Source organism: Trachypithecus francoisi, unplaced genomic scaffold (assembly GCF_009764315.1).
Source record: "Trachypithecus francoisi isolate TF-2019V2 unplaced genomic scaffold, Tfra_2.0 Lachesis_group10, whole genome shotgun sequence".
NCBI classification, from domain to species: Eukaryota; Metazoa; Chordata; class Mammalia; order Primates; family Cercopithecidae; genus Trachypithecus; species Trachypithecus francoisi.
The window spans coordinates 117,946,247-117,964,538 of NW_022681455.1; the positions used below are offsets into that span (position 1 = coordinate 117,946,247).

General features: G+C 38.8%; 1 protein-coding gene across 2 annotated transcripts in view; it reads right to left on the reverse strand.

Annotated features, from left to right (window-relative positions):
* The window catches only part of ADAMTS18 (ADAM metallopeptidase with thrombospondin type 1 motif 18), a 155,037-nt gene that overhangs the window by 25,737 nt on the left and 111,008 nt on the right, over positions 1-18,292 (reverse strand). For both annotated transcript variants that reach the window (XM_033219086.1, XM_033219085.1), the window contains exons 13-16: positions 17,711-17,883; positions 14,167-14,297; positions 12,608-12,731; positions 11,393-11,637 (exon numbers count right to left, since the gene is read on the reverse strand). In XM_033219086.1, the coding sequence (XP_033074977.1) occupies positions 11,393-11,637; positions 12,608-12,731; positions 14,167-14,297; positions 17,711-17,883 (673 nt within the window). The remainder of the gene's footprint in view (positions 1-11,392; positions 11,638-12,607; positions 12,732-14,166; positions 14,298-17,710; positions 17,884-18,292) is intronic.

An 18,292-nucleotide genomic window follows, 5' to 3' on the forward strand; every position in this document is an offset into this window, starting at 1 on the left:
AAAAAAAATCCTAACATAAACGAGAGCTTTTCTATTTTTCAAAACTTTTTGAAAAAGGAATGCTGTAAAAACACAGGTGGTCATATTTCAGCCATAGAATAGCAACCTGTATTATCATGTCATACTGAATCACTTTGTTTATCAGACAGGGATGAAGTTACTTTATAATGAAACACTCATGATGAATTTCCTCACCTCCACTCCAACTGCATGACAGCTTGATAGAGAATGTGACTCATTCATTGTTGTGTGTGTGTGTGAGAGAGAGAGATACAGACAAAGAGACAGAGAAAGACTGAAATGGGGGGAAAGGAAGAGGAGAGAAAGGAGGAACATGAGCTAGTAAGATACCTCATCTCTAGTCACTTCTAGAGAATGTGTCATCTCTAAGTAGACACCTTAGTTAATCGTGAAAAAAAAAAAAACCCAAAAAACTTGTGTACGTTTTAATTCTTATTGCTAAGGTCTCCTAAAAATGTATGTTAAACAGGCCTTTTCCATATTGCTTAAACAAAGGACAAAGTCAGTGATCTTAAATTACCTACACCTAAACTTCAACATGGAAACACATTGTTTTCAGCCATACTCAAAAAGTCCAGCATATATATGTCTACTTCAGATGAACTGTCTGTCAGCAAAGCCTTGTGAAAGTTTCACTCTGATCTTCAGTTTTCACAGTTCCATCACTTGAAAAATTAATTTCTTACAACACACACACACTTAATTTAGATATTCAGGGGTGAAGAATTAAAATAGATTTAGTTTTTCTCAGTATTCCCAAATGCGTCTGGGAATAAAATAAACATAATGTGGTCACTGATACATAATATCCTAAACTCTATTAAAATAAAAGCTAAATTTAAATCTTCTGGATGACTAACAAGTCCACTAGTTCAATGAGAGATTCCTTAGTCTTTATGCCAGACTTATGTTGTAAAAAATAAGTTGAAATACATGGAAATTATTTAGTTTTATATTAGCTATATCCATAGTGATCTCAGAAACTATGGGATTGCTAAATCAATATTTACTTTTATGCTAACATGTGCATGTACATGACTAGTTTTTTTTTCCCCCCTGGGAAATACAGAAATACATGGTCAAGAAAATTATCTCCTTTTCTCCAAGTCACTTATATGCATATATTTGTATGTATTTCAAGATCAAAAAGTTGATTGATTTAAATAATGACTAAGAAATTTAAGACCTAAGACAGTCATACAAATCCTTGGTTACTCTTAGGTATTTCCCTTTGCCCCAAGGAAATCAGTGGGGCCAGCACTATATACATGGACATCCACCTGTTGCAAATGTTGAAACCATTTAGAGCCAAGGATCCACGGAGAATGGATGGTCTGTAATACAGACTGCATTTTAAAACTGGACTGGCATGTGACTTAGTGATAAAAGTGAAGGTCTGTTTTCTATTTAGCTTAAATTTTGAGCTTCCCATGAAGACCTTCTGTAAAGTTTTGACATACAAAAATAACCAGAAGCAGAAGACACTTTTATTTGGCATCAAACCATGCACTTACTTCTTGGGGTTAACTGGCAGCAGTCAATTATTTCCAGGATTGTATTATCCTGCCTTGTACTAGAAAATACCAAGAAATAAGTGGAATGATCGGCACACTCAGCACCCTGAAGGGCAAATTGCTATTCACCTAGATTGAGGTAAGTCCACTGTGAACTAACTGGTCAGTGACTTCCTAGGTTTAAGTTATTCACTTTGGGAAAGCAAGTGTTTTAGGAAGCACGTTGATTCCTCAAATGCATTTTAGGAGATCCAATTTCATTACTTTAAATGCTGTTTGCTATACTTGACTTTAAACCATATGGTTGTCAAGGCCAGTCTCAAGAGATGATCAAATACAGTTGGTTTTTAAAATGTGTATTACAGAAGCCTCGGGATCTTCAGAGGACTTCAGGGCTGAAATGGGGTAAGGACAGGCTGGGTTCTGGTCCCTTCACTCCTGGCTTCAGTGAAAGAAGCTCTCCTTCCATTTTATTTTTTGCTTCCATGTAAGATTTCTTCAATTTGAAAGAAGGTTGCACTTTTTAAATGGATGAATGAATTTTATCATTGGATGTTGTTCACTCAATACATTTTCTTAAACATCCCATGATGTTCCAGATACTGTGCCAATTGTGGAAGCTACAATGATAACTAAGTCATTGTCTGATAACGCAGGGTTTGGGGGTACTGTAAAAGGACTTCAGGACAGTGCTATAGGACACAGTGGGAGACATTAGTTCACCTGGGGAAATCATTTCTGAAATGAGGAAACTGAGACTCCTGATCATTTCAGCGATTTTTCCAAAGTCACATAGTTTGTAGCAGAGCAACCTATGTCCCAGCTATTTATGCAGATGCTCCTTGTCTAACCCATGTTGCTTCCTGAAAGAATGGAATCCATGTACCAATGCTTGTTTTTTACATTATTTAAAGACTTAAGGCTATAAAGTTTTGGTGACATAATTTATGTCTTAATTTTTTTTTTTTTTTTTTCTTTGGAGACAGGGTCTCTGTTGCCCAGGCTGGAGTGCAGTGGCACAATCACAGCTTACTGCACTCTCAGCCTCCCAGGTTCAAGGGATCCTCCCTCCTCAGCCTCCCAAATAGCTGGGACTAGTGGCATGCACCACCACTCCCAGCTAATTTTTGTATTCTCATGGAGACAGGGTTTTGTCATGTTTCCCAGGCTGGTCTCAAACTCCTGTGCTCAAGCAATCCACCTGCCTCAGCCTCCCAAAGTGCTGGAATTTTTGCACCTGGCCTGACTTACACCTTAAACATTTGTGCATCTCCAGTATCTAACACAGGGCTGGACAATGTTTAATTTTTTAAACCAGACAATGAGAGGAAGTGAACAGAGGAAAATTGTTTTGATGATAATTACCTACATCAATACACATGAAAGCAGATGAAAATGAAATTTAGCAAGATACGGGGAGAATATGATGTCATACATATGAAAGGGAAAAAAAGAGGAGCATTAATCTCACAGTGCCATCCTCATGCATTTTGGGAAACATACACTTCTGCTGAATTTTACGTCATCATAAGGACTTAGTGAATACGCCATAATTTTAGGTGGCCTAAAGGGACAGTGCTTTCATTCATAGATTTATTCTTTCTGTGGATGGAACAGCATTTTTCATTTTAGTAGGTTTCCACAGTGATTTTAGCATTTCACAAGATTATAAAAAAGATTTAACATTTTTATATTGGAGTAAATATATATTTGCCTCCAAAAGTATTCATTTTGGCTCAATTCATACTTGTTGTATGGAAAGACCTATGAGCTTTATTTAACTTCCTTTCAAGAATACAGCCATGGATCACTTGGATATCAATATACAGTCCAGTTTTGGGAAAATATAATTTATTGCTTATTATAATTTTATGTTTTTAGAATATCTGTGTTCCATCCATTTTGGAGAGATACAAGCATGTGCTGTTTATTTAACTTCCTTTAAAGAATACAGCCATGGATCACTTGGATATCAATATACAGTCCAGTTTTGGGAAAATATAATTTATTGCTTATTATAATTTTATGTTTTTAGAATATCTGTGTTCCATCCATTTTGGAGAGACACAAGCATGTGCTAAAAACTGATCAGCAATTTGATGACGTTCTTTAGAGAACAATAAAGTATACTTTAAATGCCAAAGACATTAATCCAAATTATTTGAAAAGATATCATAAACAAAATACTAGGTTACTGGACTTTTTTTTTTTTTTTGCTTCAAATATATTTGCAACTTTTGAATGAAACCATAACTCCTTTAAAAATATAAGCAAGGCATGTCCAGTTAATCATACAAGTTTCCATCTAGATTGTTTTCAGATAGGTCAGATTCCTTGGCCACTAAGTTCTTCTTGAATCTATTGGTAGAATGAGTGCGTAAAGAAATATTTTGGAAAACAGTAAGCAAGCAAATATGACCTTATTCCACTGTGGAGAAACTACAATTTTGCATTACTGGAGATATTGCTGTAGTTCTTTTATGTAGTAGTAAATAATTACTTTTTAAAACATATTATATATATCCAGTTGAACCTGGGGAAGACTTTGTTTTTATGATTTTATTTCTATCTACTCAGCATTTGTCCTTACGTCTTATCTTTGTTACTGTTGTCATTCAAGGTGCTGTCTGTATTATTTACAAAGAGATAGATTGATGAACCGGATCAATTTTAGAGAACTCTATCACCAATGGAGGCCAATCTTCCATTCCTCAAAAATAGCTTTTTTTTTTTTTTTTTTTTTTGAGATGGAGTTGCGTTCTTGTCTCCTAGGCTGGAGTGCAATGGCACAGTCTCGGCTCACCGCAACTTCTGCCTCCTGGGTTCAAGCAATTCTTCCTGCCTCAGCCTCCCAAGTAGCTAGGATTATAGGCGCTCACCACCACGCCCAGCTAAATTTTGTATTTTTAGTAGAGACAGGGTTTCACCATGTTGGCTGGGCTGGTCTCAAACTCCTGACCACAGGTGATCTACCCACGTTGGCCTCCCAAAAGTGCTGGGATTGCCAGCATGAGCCACTGCGCCCGGCCATCTCAAAAATAACTTCTAACTATCAGGAAAAATCTTACACCTGGTGAAAAATCTAAACGTTTAGTTTTTGTCAGGGCTAAATCATGTAGATGAATGACATATGGAACTGTGCACGGATTAAACAAAGCACAAATAAATTGTCTCAGCTTGAAGCTTATCTAATGTTCAGTGACAATATGTCAATGGTCTGGCTAATGTGATCAATAGACAACAACAGGAGATTTCAGGGTCTAAAGGTGAAAGTGAGAAGAAACTCCATCTCTATTTTGCACTTTCCATCATTTCTTGTCTCATTCTTTGTTGTGGTTCTCCTGCAGATAATATAAGTTTAACACAAAGCTTACATCACAAACAGAATTGTGGAAGCCTGCTGGAATGGTTCTGTGTTTATGAACAAAACTGGAGAGATAAACAGCAGAGAAAATGGCTGTCATTAAGCGGTAAAAACATATTTCTCGTCAGGAGTGATTTGCACTTTATTCTGAGTACCCATGGCAGAGACTGTGAGACACATGCGTCCCGTTACCCTATTCAGGTTCACTTTCAGCCACAGAACTTGGTTTGTGTACATTTGCTTCGAGGTGGATTGAAGGCCTCTTGGCAAAAATTAATGAAGTCCTGCTCTCTAAAATGGGTACCTTCAAGCCGAAAAAGCCCCTCAAAAGAAAAAAAAGTTGCTGCTCAGATGCTTAGTAGAAAAGAAATAGAGAACACAATATATCTAAAAGATGACTGAAAAAAAATCCAGAACTCTTTAATAGGAGAGTTCAACTCCTATGCCTTAGGTTTAATTAATGTATAATATCAGGGACTGGATTCATTGTTGAGCTCCAGACTATCCTGGCCATAGTCTATTTTGATTGGGAATTGCTTGTCTCTTCCTCTCAAATAAAAATGCTGAGAGGGTTGGGAGAACACTTCCTAATGACAGCTTCTTTCGAGTAGGTGGTATGACATCTTTGAGGGATGTCCACCAAACAGACGGAGTGATGGGACTGGGTATCTCCAGTTAGAAAGATGATGGGAGTTAACTCATGATCAAGGTTGCAAACTCAAATATCTCCTGGGACTAGAGGTTTTCTTAAGAATTTCAAAAATTCATGTGTGTATAAGAAGTCACCTGATACTAAAGCATTAATCTATTTTGTCCATTTTAATATTATACATGGCTGGGCATGGTGCACACCTGTAATCCCAGCACTTTGGGAGGCTAAGGCAGGCGGATCACTTGAGGTCAGGTGATCCCTAAACCTGTTTCCAGTCATCCTCAAGACAATGATAGTGGTAAAACCATCCTCTAAAACATCACTTGAGGTCAGGAGTTCAAGACCAGCCTGACCAACATGGTGAAACCTCATCTCTACTAAAAAAAAGACAATAATACAAAATGAGCCAGGCATGGTGGTACATGCTTGTAATCCCAGCTACTTGGGAGGCTGAGGCAGGAGCATCTCTTGAAACTGGAAGGTGGAGGTTGCAGTGAGCCAAGACTGGGCCACTGCACTTCGGCCTGGGCAACAAGAGCAAACTCTGCCTCAAAAAATATATATATTTATATTTTATATACAAATATATAAATGTGTATTATATATTTATATATAGATATATATTATATATCACATATATATGTGATATATACTATATATTTTGTATAATATATCACTAGATATCTCATATATTATATATTATATATATATATCATATATATACACACAATGTGGGCCTAGGGCTGAACTTGATTGTGATCACCAGTTTGCTAAATATGGTCTCAGGTTTCATATATATATATAAAATACATGTGATATGATCAGAAGGCAAAATAATGGCAATAGTAATTAACATTATGGGCTAAGTACTTTGTAGGTATTGAACTTACCTTCAGTTATCCTTATAATGGCCCTAATAATTAGCTGGTATTGTTTGCCCATTTTACAAATATAGACATTAAGTGACACAGAGATTAAGAAACTTGCCCAAGTTATATAGCTAGTTAAGAGTCTGTACTCTCAGTCATTCTGTGTGCAGAACATCTTAGAATTTAAGGTTGTGTGTTTTATTTTTAATTGTCTGCTACTTTTCTTCCTTAGTAAATATTTAAGGCTTGTACTACTTAATCACTACTCTTGGAGACTAACCCTTCATTTTCTACCACCATGGCCTAAAAAAAATATTTCTCTATCATCTACTAATAGTCCTTTGACATTATGGAAAATGCTATGCTTTTGAAATCTAAATAATAGGTTGCGTGGTCTTAAAACTGTGAAACTGGCACTTAGTGGGTTTCTCTGGTTGCCTCCACAGAGGGTCTCAAATGTCATCAAGGGAATAAAGTTGCAAAGCCTACTGTAAACTGAATTTGCATAGCTCTTGTGTATGAGATTCAGACAGATTTAAAATACCTTAAAATCTGGATAGAAACATACATGATTGGAGCAACAGCAGGAAGAACAGCTAGGACGCCATCCCTGTTGCCATGAATGAGGGCATCTCCACTCTCATGTCTGTAGGTGTGCAAGTGCAGGGCACAAATACAAGACTAGATGAGAGATTTGCATCTACATACAAATTCCCTCACATCTGTGAAGATCCTGTTTCCAGCACCAGCACGCCTCTCCATGCCAGGTGCATGCTCCTCTTTACTGGTAGTGTCAAACAAGGCTCAATATTTCTTCACAAGGCACATTCTGGATATTGCAATTATTTGGCTTCTCCCAAGAGGCAGCTAATCAGAGAAAACTTGGATTCAAGTGCCCTGCTCAGTTAACAAATGATATACTGCTATACTACTTTAGGTATTTTTAGGAACTGATTTGCATATTCATTCCAAGGCTTTTTTCATGCATTTTAAACACATATTCAATTGCCTACTTGACAGCTACTCTTGAATATCTAAGATACATTGCAAATATATGGCGGCTAAACTGGAATTTTCCCCCATCCCTAAACCTGTTTCCAGTCATCCTCAAGACAATGATAGTGGTAAAACCATCCTCCAAATGCTTGGGGAAAAAACCTGAGACTCTCCCACATCTTTCTCTCTCAGAGTTCATTTCTTATACATCTCTTTTCTAGCTTCCAATTCTCTACCATAATACACTGCAGACAGATCCACATCCTGCCACCTTCACAGTCACCACTTGTTTCAGCGTCTGTCACTCCTTACCTGGAATTCTAGAACCATTTTCCTATTTCCCCAGTTTGCTTCTTGCCTCTCCAATCACTTATTTACATAGCAGCCTAGTTGTTTTGTTTTTTTTTTTCTTTTTTTTTGAGACCGAGTCTTGCTCTGACACCAGGCTGGAGTGCAGTAGCGGGATCTTGGCTCACTGCAAACTCTGCCTCCTGGTTCAAGTGGTTCTCCTGCCTCAGCCTCCCGAGTAGCAGGGACTACAGGCATGCGCCACATGCCCAGCTAATTTTTGTAATTTTTAGTAGAGACGAGGTTTCACCATGTTGGCCAGGATGGTGTCAACCACTCTCTTTCTTGAAATCCTGATGTTGTTATTGGGATGAAATCCAAACTTCTTAGCATGGCTTATATTATCTGTGGGCCACCCCCCACACTATACCCGTCTCACACTTCAATACTTTCTTTCCTCACTACACTATAGTCAGATTCGCCTATTTTTTAGTTCTTCTAAAATATTAAGTTGATTCTCCACATGAGGTTTTATTTATTCAGAGACAGTATCGCTCTACCACCCAGGCTGGAGTGCGGTCGTGCGATCTCGGCTTATTGCAACCTCTGCCTCCCAGGCTCAAATGATTCTCCTGCCTCATCCTCCCAAGTAGCTGGGACTACAGGCATGCACCACCATGCCTGGCTAATTTTTGTATTTTTAGTAGAAACAGGGTTTCACCATGTTGGCCGGTCTGGTCTCATAATCCTGGCCTCAAGTAATCCACCCACCTCAGCATCCCAAAGTGCTGGGATTACAGGGATGAGCCACCACACCCAGCCCACATGGGGTTTTTAATTGTTGCTTCCTCTGCCTGAATTTCCTCTACTCTTTACCTGGCTGGTTCTTCTCATCCTTCAAGTTTCACCTCACATGGTCATTCTCAGATAATTCCTCACCAACTCTCTAATTCAAACAGTCTCCCTCTTTTTTTTCCATTATACTTTGTTTTCTCTCAAAGAACCTACCACAATGTATACATCTGCCTTCGTTTATGTATTCATTTGTGTAATGCTGTACTGTACCCTCCAACACTCTAAGTTTCATTATAGCAGGAGGATTTTCTTTTCTGTTTATCCACTACTATACACCCAGTTTACTGTCAATGTGAAACACAAGAGCAGCTCAGTGCATGTGACACAGAGGAATGCAGTGGTTTCTTTTGTTTGAGACGGAGTCTCACTCACTCTGTTGCCCGGGCTGGAGTGCAATGGTGCCATCTCGGCTCACTGCAACCTGTGCCTCCCAGGTTCAAGCAATTCTCTTGCCTCCACCTCCTGACTAGCTGGGATTACAGGCGTGCACCACCACACCCAGCTAATTTTTGTATTTTTAGTACAGATGGGGTTCCGCCACGTTATCCCGGCTGGTCTCAAACTCCTGGCCTCAAGTGATCCACCTGCCTCGGTTGATTTCTTAATGTATGGACATTTTCACTATTCTGCTTTCTGAAGTTCTAGCAAATCTAAGAATCCATTAGGGAAACCAAGATGTCATCTAATTTCACCCACCATAACTCAACACACAGAATACAAACTCCCACACACTGGGTAAGAGAAATTCATTTCTATTGCTTTCCCCACAAACCACTGTGAGCTGCAGAAGGTCATTACCAATATCATGGTACATGGTATTTGTTCAAAGAATTATCCAGTCCCACTCTGCATGCAAGTGAGAAAGAGAATAAGTTGAGTGCTTCAGTTTAGACAGAAGAAGTAGCTGCCTCTGAAAAACTGCCTTATTAATCACTTATCTGACCAAAATACCCTGAGATGATTGAGGACACAGCATGCTGTCAGTCCAGAAAACAAGCACTATGTCCCTTTCCTCAGCACCAAGAACAAAGTAAGTGCCAATAGTCTTACGTGAATTAACATATGTAAGATAGAGGAAAATAAATTATTTCAAGTAAAAATCATCAGACAACTTTATGAACACAATCTTCCTAATAGGCACTTTTCAGATCAATCTTCTAGTTGCCACAGATCTTTATCAGTGTTAGTCAAAACACACGGATATGTTCTCAGTGTTTTATGAATTCAAATCTGGATGACAGATGTTTCCAAATAGCAAACTCTTTATCCCCCACCTCTAGTAGGCTTTGTACCTCCCACAGAGGCAACCATTTCACATTGAGAAAAACCATATAATGACAAGTAGCTGAGCCTTGCCAGTATTGGTGATATATTAGGATAACGGTGTGGGCAAGTGAGTCAGAAAGATTTATGTTCAAACCTCAGTTCTACAATTTACATGTAACACAATCTCTTTAAGGCTCGGTTTTCTCTGTACAATAGGGATTAAGTAACAATACCTACCTTCCTAAGGTGGTTGTGGGCATTCAAGAAATGAATGCGTGAAACTGATCACAGAATACCTGAACCTACTCTATTATAGTCATAATAATAATGATAATAATAACAGTTGCATTGATCTTGATCTTATGTTTATTTTAGAAGAGAACAGTAATCTGAGTGTTACATAGATCTCATACTCCTGGGTGGAAAAGATTTTGGCTCCAGTTCAGCTCTGTTTTTTCCTTAGCTGTATGAGATAGGCAAGTCTTTTAATCTTTCTTCACACTTGATTCCTTATTTTTCTGGTTAGTGAAGTCCATTTTCTACCTCAATTTCACAGGTAAGAAACTGAAGCTTAAAATGACTCATCAGAGTACCTGGATATGCAAGTGCTCAGTATCATTTCTAGACAACCTGAAGCAAATCACTTGCCTGTAAGAGCCAACAGTCAGCCCCATTTTACAAACAGAGAAAAAGCACTCAGAAACATGATGAGGACTAAAAAAAATGTTTCTATGATAACAGCCTTGCAGAGTCATTTCCAGGTATGTTGGTTCTTTTAATTATCATTTTTGTTACCCTTTTTTTCCCTTTATCTATGGGGAAGCTACAGCCTACAAAATTATGGTAGTTTAGTATGACGAAACTCTGCTGACACCCAAGCAAGCATTTTCTCTACTATTAATCCCTTCTCCTAGTCCAGTTGACCTATGTTATGAATAGCTACAATGGAGCATCCAAATGGCAGACATAGACAAACCAGAATAATATAAAAAGTATTCTTGCTACATTCTTTGGCATTCTTGAAACCCAAGCATATTGGTGAAAGGTTGGCCTCTAAATATGAAAATCCACCCATTCTCTTAGAGGCCCTTTGGGTTCCTGTCCTCTTCCTCCAAATGGAATCACTGTCTTCTCCCCATTACTTTGTAATTTAGCCTATTAGGAAACACCTTTTTTCTTGTTGTTGTTTTGAAATAAGAGTCTTGCTCTGTTGCCCAGGCTGGAGTGCAGTAGCATGATCTTGGCTCACTGCAACTTCCACCTCCTAGGTTCCAGCAATTCTCCTGCCTCAGCCCCGACTAATATCGGGATTACAGGCACGTGCCACCACACCCGGCTAATTTTTGTATTTTTAATAGAGACAAGTTTTCACCATGTTGGCCAGGCTGCCCTCGAACTCCTGACCTCAGCTTCCCAAAGTGCTGGGATTACAGGCATGAGCCACTATGCCTGGCCAGGAAACACCTTTGAACTAGAAGGATTGGAGTTCTTTAATCTGGCTCAAATTGCAGTCATCGCTATAAACGTAGCAAGAAGCACTGAGAACTGAATACACAGAAGGGGTTACCTCAAAGACCAGTGTCTCATTGGTGGGCCCTGGTGCGTACAGACGTTCCGGGAGGTTGAAGGAGCGCTGGTATTCAAACGTGGTCCCAGCGAAGGGGAACTCCCCAGGCCAGTCTATGCTCCAGCCCCCGGTGAGGTAATACTTTTGACTGAGGCTTCGAACTGCGAGGTAACTGGAGGAAACCTGCAGCTCCTGGATTTCGATGCTTTGGGCACCAGCTGGAATGATGACCACCGGATAATATTCTAAATGGAAAGAAGAGAACTCGTCTGAATTCTACCCTATGCACTGTTGAAAAGGGACGAGAAATGGCCCCTGACATGTAGTGTTCATTTTTATAGAGTGAGGTTTTTGAATCATTAGCTAAATTCATTCTTACTCTATGAAGCAAACATGATCGATGATTTCATTTTCCAAATAGTAAGAACACTAGAGAAAAAATGTATGTGGCTTCCCAAAGCCTTCCAAGCATGTTTTCTGTGGACAAGAAATACACTCTTCTCCTTCCCAGACCAAAAAAGGTCACAAAATTCAGGAAGATTTTTAAAAAATCTTCCTAAGACCAAAGTGGGACGATCACCTGAGGTCAAGAGTTTGAGACCAGCTTGGCCAGTGTGGTGAAACCCCATCTCTACTAAAAATGCAAAAATTAGCTGGACATGGTAACAAGTGCCTATAATCCCAGCTACTCAGGAGGGTGAGGCAGGAGAATTACTTGAACCTGGGAGGCAGAGGCTGCAGTGAGCTGAGATTACACCACTGCACTCCAGCCTGGTTGACACAGCGAGACTCTATCTCAAAAAAAAAAAAAAAAAAAGAAATCTTTCTAGAAGAAACTTTGAGCCATGTATCTTCAATGATGAAATTCAGAAAACAGGGATCAAAAGTTTAATTTTACTCAAGATAGTTAGATAATTCACCTAAGTTTCACAATGTTTCTTTGCTTAACAAATGCACTTGGACATACAAGGGGCCTGGTTGGCATACTAAACATGCAAAGCAGAAAGGCATTTATTTAGTATGTTTCTGCGAGGTAACGAATTGACGACATTCCTCACAACTACCCTCCCTTACTCTTGCACATGTGACAAATGCCACCATCACTAGTGTGTCCAGTGAACTAGTAAAAGGCTCAATCACATTTGGCGTGACTCAAATTTGTTCAGCAGCAAAAGTTATATCTTATTAGCAATAACAAACAGCAGCATCTCTCACCATTTGCTTTATGCTGGTTGAGGTACAGGCCTTTATAAAACTTGCAAGTTGAATTATCACCTTTGCAAACACCACATGCATCTGAAACTGCTTTAGAGCCTAGTTCATGATCACATCCCACTAGCTGTGACAAAAACAAAAAACATGAGAAAATCAAAGATCAGAGAAGCCAGAAACTGGGAATAATTAAGAGATACATGGTTCTCTGCATTTACACCACATTAGGGAAGCAGTACAGCTTATGGTTAAGAATCATAGCCTCAAATTGGACTCACTTGGGGTTGAAATTCCTACCCTGACATTATTAGATGACTGGGCAAGTTATATAACTTATCTAAGGCTTAGGGTCTTCATTGATGAAACTGGAATAAGAAGTCACCATTGCTACTAGCACCAGCTGAGATTATTCAGGCCAGCTGTGTGACTCCAACATAAAAATGCTGGACAATAGACATGCATGCATGTGTACAAACACACACCCTTAAAAGATCAAAGGGCTCAAACTAAAATTAAAATGGAAAAGAAAATGAGCAACCAAAGTGAAAGGAAAAATAACTGGGGACAAATAGTAGTAGTATTTCAAAATACATTTGTGAGGTTCTCATCATGTAGTAAAGGTACTTAGTACACATGCAATAGAAGTTTATTATTTACATTTATTTTTTTGAGGTGGAACCTTGCTCTGTCCCCCAGGCTGGAGTGCAGTGGAGCGATCTTGGCTCACTGCAAGCTCCGCCTCCCAGGTTCATGCCATTCTCCTGCCTCAGCCTCCCGAGTAGCTGGAACTACAGGTGCCCGCCACCACGTCCGGCTAATTTTTTCTATTTTTAGTAGAGACGGGGTTTCACTGTGTTAGCCAGGATGGTCTCAATCTCCTGACCTCATGATCCACCCATCTCAGCCTCCCAAAGTGCTGGGATTACAGGCATGAGCCACTGCGCCTGGCCTAAGTTTATTATTTACATTCTTATTTCATTTTTACAACTCCTATGCAAAGTAGGATATAGCATCATCTCCTTCTATATATGTGCAAGTAGAATGAAAAATAAACTAAAATAACTGGACAAGGCTCATGCCACAAGTAAATGAAGAATGTACATATGGTGCTTGGCCAGGCGTGGCAGCTCACGCCTATAATCCCAGCACTTTGGGAGGCCGAGGTGGGTGGATCACCTGAAGTCAGGAGTTCAAGACCAATGTGGCCAACATGGTGAAACCCCATCTCTACTAAAAACACAAAATTAGCCAGGCATAGTGGCACGCACCTGTAATCACAGCTACTAGGGCGGCTGAGGCAGGAGAAGCACTTGAACCCAGGAGGCAGAGGTTGCAGTGAGCCGAGACTGCACCATTGCACTCCAGCCTGGGCAACGAGAGTGAAATTTCATCTCAAAAAAAAAAAAAAAAAGACATGGCGCTCAAATCCAGCTTGCCCTTTCCCTCTATGCCACCTGCTTTTCTGCAGACACACCATCTCTCACACCACTCTTCACAGTACACATATGATATGATGAAACACAAGCATGCTCATAGACTCCAAAGCAGAAACATTCTCTTACTTCACAAACCCCGTCAATACAAACATCATTTTTGTTTGGGGAGCAGGGAGTTCCATCTTTCACTTTGCCGGACATTGCAAAAAAAAATTCAAAGTTCTCAGCCTTGCAGTACAGTTTGCATCGATCTTCCTCTAGAAGCAAAGAGATCAAGATAGGAAATGGTCAGGAGGAAACTAAGGAAAAATGATACGACTGCCAAAAGGATGAATTAAATTTACTGAGAAAGCTGTCACGATGAAAATGGAAAATGTTATGCACAGTATTATATGCATATGTGCATGTGTGTATGCACATATAAGCCCATATTATGTGACTTTCAAAGCACGAGTCTCATTTAACAATCCATATAAAACTAATTTAAGAGTAATATGTAACAATTTTATTTTTCTCATCCTTAGGGATAGTCACGATACACATGATCGATGGGTTACTATCCAGCCTCCCTGGATAGTAAATCTTTCAGGTTTCAAAGGCCTGATGGTCAGCCATTGACAACATAGAAATGAAGTAGTGTTGGTGTGTTCTAATAAAACCTGATGAAACAAATACACACCAGATTTGGCCAGCAGGCCATAGTTTGATGACCTTGATTTAGGGCATGGATTACTTTAGATATTTACTCAGTCTGTTAAGAGAAAAGGTTTTAGACACCAGGGAGAAAAGGCATATGGTTAGTCATGTTTGTAAAACATATATAGAAAAAAAAAAAGTCATAAAAATGAAGAGAAAGCAAATAAACTCATCCCGAAGGCTACAAAATGGTAACTTCTATTGGCCCTTAAGTCCCTGAGATGTTTCTGATATCAGAGGCAAAAATTAAAAATAAATTATATTTATAGAGCTCTTGTTATCAGAAAGGAGTTCCTATGCCAATTTCTCAAATAGAAAGAGCTCTTCTTGGCCAGGAATTCCAGATGATGTTTCTCCCAAGAGACCTTCTGTGGGCGATATTGAGCGATATCCCCTAACAAGAGTTTTACAAATGTGTCAACAGTTGGCAAACAGTGCTTCATAAAACCTCTCAATAAAAGACAAAGTCAAAACTCAAACATTAAAGGATTTAAATTATCACAGTTCAAATATGCAGATATGTGGGTGGGTTAAAAGTTTCTCTCTCATCTATTTTTTTTTTTTTAATAGCAGCTTTATTTAATGCCTCCTAGTTTCTGCACATGAGATTAGGGAGTTGGATGACCTATATGCCCTTTCTTTTCTCTATCATTTTCAGGAATTAACAAGTTTTAGAAAGTTCCTTTTTTTTTTTTTCCTTTTAGCACAGATTCCTGGGTGAGTTTATGAGTCCATTAGAAACACAGAGGAAAGAAGGGGAAAAAACCCCACTCCTGTAGCACAGAGATTGGCCACATTTATGAACAAAGTCTTCCCTTGTTCTTTCTTAACTGCAGGAATATCACAAGACCTTAAAGTCATGGTCAGTCTCCCCTGATGTAAGTATCAAAAGGAGACAAGGAGAGACTAGAAGGCCTTAACTTTTCTGTCTCCCTCCATTGAGACGTAAGATCCTAAGGCTGGGAGTCTATGTTTGATTCAGTGCATTCTCCTACGCATCTAGCAAAGTGTCTCCTACACAAAAAGAACTCAGTAAACATCTGTTGCATGCATGAATGAAATTGCATGCTCCCTACTCAGTGAAAACTGCAATACAATTAGTGAAAGAACTTTGAAACCAGCAAACATTTTCTAAATTGCAAAATGTATTTGCTTAACTTTCTCCTTATATCTTCAACACAGAATTTATTTAAGGGTGATAACAGGACCGATTTAATAAACACTATATTTAAATGAAAGACGTAATGTGATAAAGGCCAAGGAATATCCACGAAGCCAAAGCAAAGAATAAAAGAGGAAGTAAAAGGAGGGACAACAGAGTCACGGAGAAAGAACCACAGACAGGAAGCATGAGTTCGCAAGAGTATACAACCAAGAGAAAGGAAATCTTCCAAGTTTGGACTCGGAAGCAACTGCAGCATCTGCTGGGACCTGCTGTATAGCATCCTTCCTTTGAAATCACTCAGTTCCTGGTAGAATGCCTCTAGTGATGGGGAGCTTATTACTTACAGAGGGAGTATATTTTCATTTTGGACAGTTAATATTTAGTTACTTATTCATTCATTTCAAAAGTTATAACCATTACATAAATATATACCAAGTGCTGTTCTTAGATGCTGGAGATATAAGCAAGCTCAAAATAGAAAAAGCCTTAGTCCTTGTGGAACCTAAATTCTTGTGGAGAGGAGGATAACAAATAAATGACTAGATAAAAATACATTCATGCACTGAGAAGATCTATGAAGAACAAAATGGGATAAAGGGTTCAGAGAACAACATGAAGGAAGAATATTTTGACAGGCTGTCAAGGAAGGTGTCTCTGAGGAGATAATATGGCTAGAATGTTCTCAGCCCTTGAATTCTGTTCTCTAAAGCAATTTGAAATAAATCGAACATCCTTCCTATTCAATAGCTCTTTGAAGTTTTGAATGTAACTCGTTTCTCAGTAAACCTCTATACGTCCCTCATTACTTCCTCCTAAGACACAGCTTTGGAACTGTCATGTCTGTCTCTATCTATGCTTTATGGACAAACAGTCATGACCCAAAACCACATCAGTGCTCCTGAAATGGCTGGGCTGATACTGAGCAAAGCTGCACAATCCTCTCTTTTGATTTGGAAGCTCTACTTGTTATAATGATGCCTGTAATTATATAAGCTTCCTTTATGATCACTGATTAATATAGGTTCATGTCGAGCTTTTGCACAGAACAGCCCATGAATTGTCATTAAACTTAGTCTCTTTCCAGTCTACACATGGGCAGTTGGGATTCTCATACAATCCTGTTTCAAGACAGCATGAATACGTTTTGATAAATCGAATGGATAGAAGTAATGAAACAACTAGAATGATGACACCTTATTCTACATAGGTAAAAGCAACTACATTAAACTGTTCTGCTGTAACTAATGTTTTATTATTCAGTCAAAATAAAGAAATATTAATTTAAAAAGTAAAATACAAGCCACAATAACTTTAAGTATAGTAAGTACCAAGAACCTAGTATAATTTTTATTTATGATTCTGTGTGTGTCTGCATGCATGCACACACTTTACAAACAGGCCTTCCCATGCTTACAATTAACTGACATGTCAGTTACTGTGTATGGTGCCTCTATGGGATATATATGGTTTCATGAGTTTTTGTCTGGACAGTTCATACCCATTTCAATTAAGATCCCTGGGAGACTTAATTGCCAAAATGTCAAAGGTAAGTTGAGAAACATAAGTACATTCCAAACATATGAAACCTTAGGTTTACAGATGTGGGAGACAAGAGGTATCTTATGGGGAAAAAAAATATAGTGGAAAAATAAACAAAACCCATGGAATGAAACACTGGGCCAGGATGGGTCTGGGGAATGAAAGGTAAACATGGAAACTCTTTCATACAGGCAACAATTTCTTCTGTATTGTTCAATCACATTATTATCCACATAGAGACTTATTTGAATGTCATAGAGACCACATTACCTTCCACTTTTGTATAGGGTTTCCACTGGTAGAACCATCCACGGAAAGGTTTGCTGTTATATTCTGCGCACTGTTGAGCCCGAAAATCCAAGCTATTTTCATTACAAGGGTTAATGTTGCACAGCTGATAAATACGGCTAGAACCTGGACAGAATTTGCCACCATACTGAGGCCTAAAAATGAAATTAATAAACTTTAATGTTATCAATCAAAGGGTTCACTGTTAGTCACATACAATAATAGAAAGAGAGGCAATCAGGATGAGCACTGCCACAGTGTATGCAAATGCGCACAGTCTATTACAGGAATGGAAGTACACAGCATACAATTTACCACCTTCCTTCTTGAATCTAGGCTAGACAAACTAATCAATCAGGGAATCTTTTTTTCTAGTTCTTTTCTTTACCACGGCTCCCTCATTAAAATTGGCATGCTAAATCAAATTTATTTGCCATCACCAATCTAATTTTTACATTCTGTCAATTTCCCTAAACACTGTTGAAATAATATTTACTTTTTATTTTATTATTTTTGAGACAGGGTCTCACACTGTTGTCCAGGCTGGAATGCAGTGGCATGATC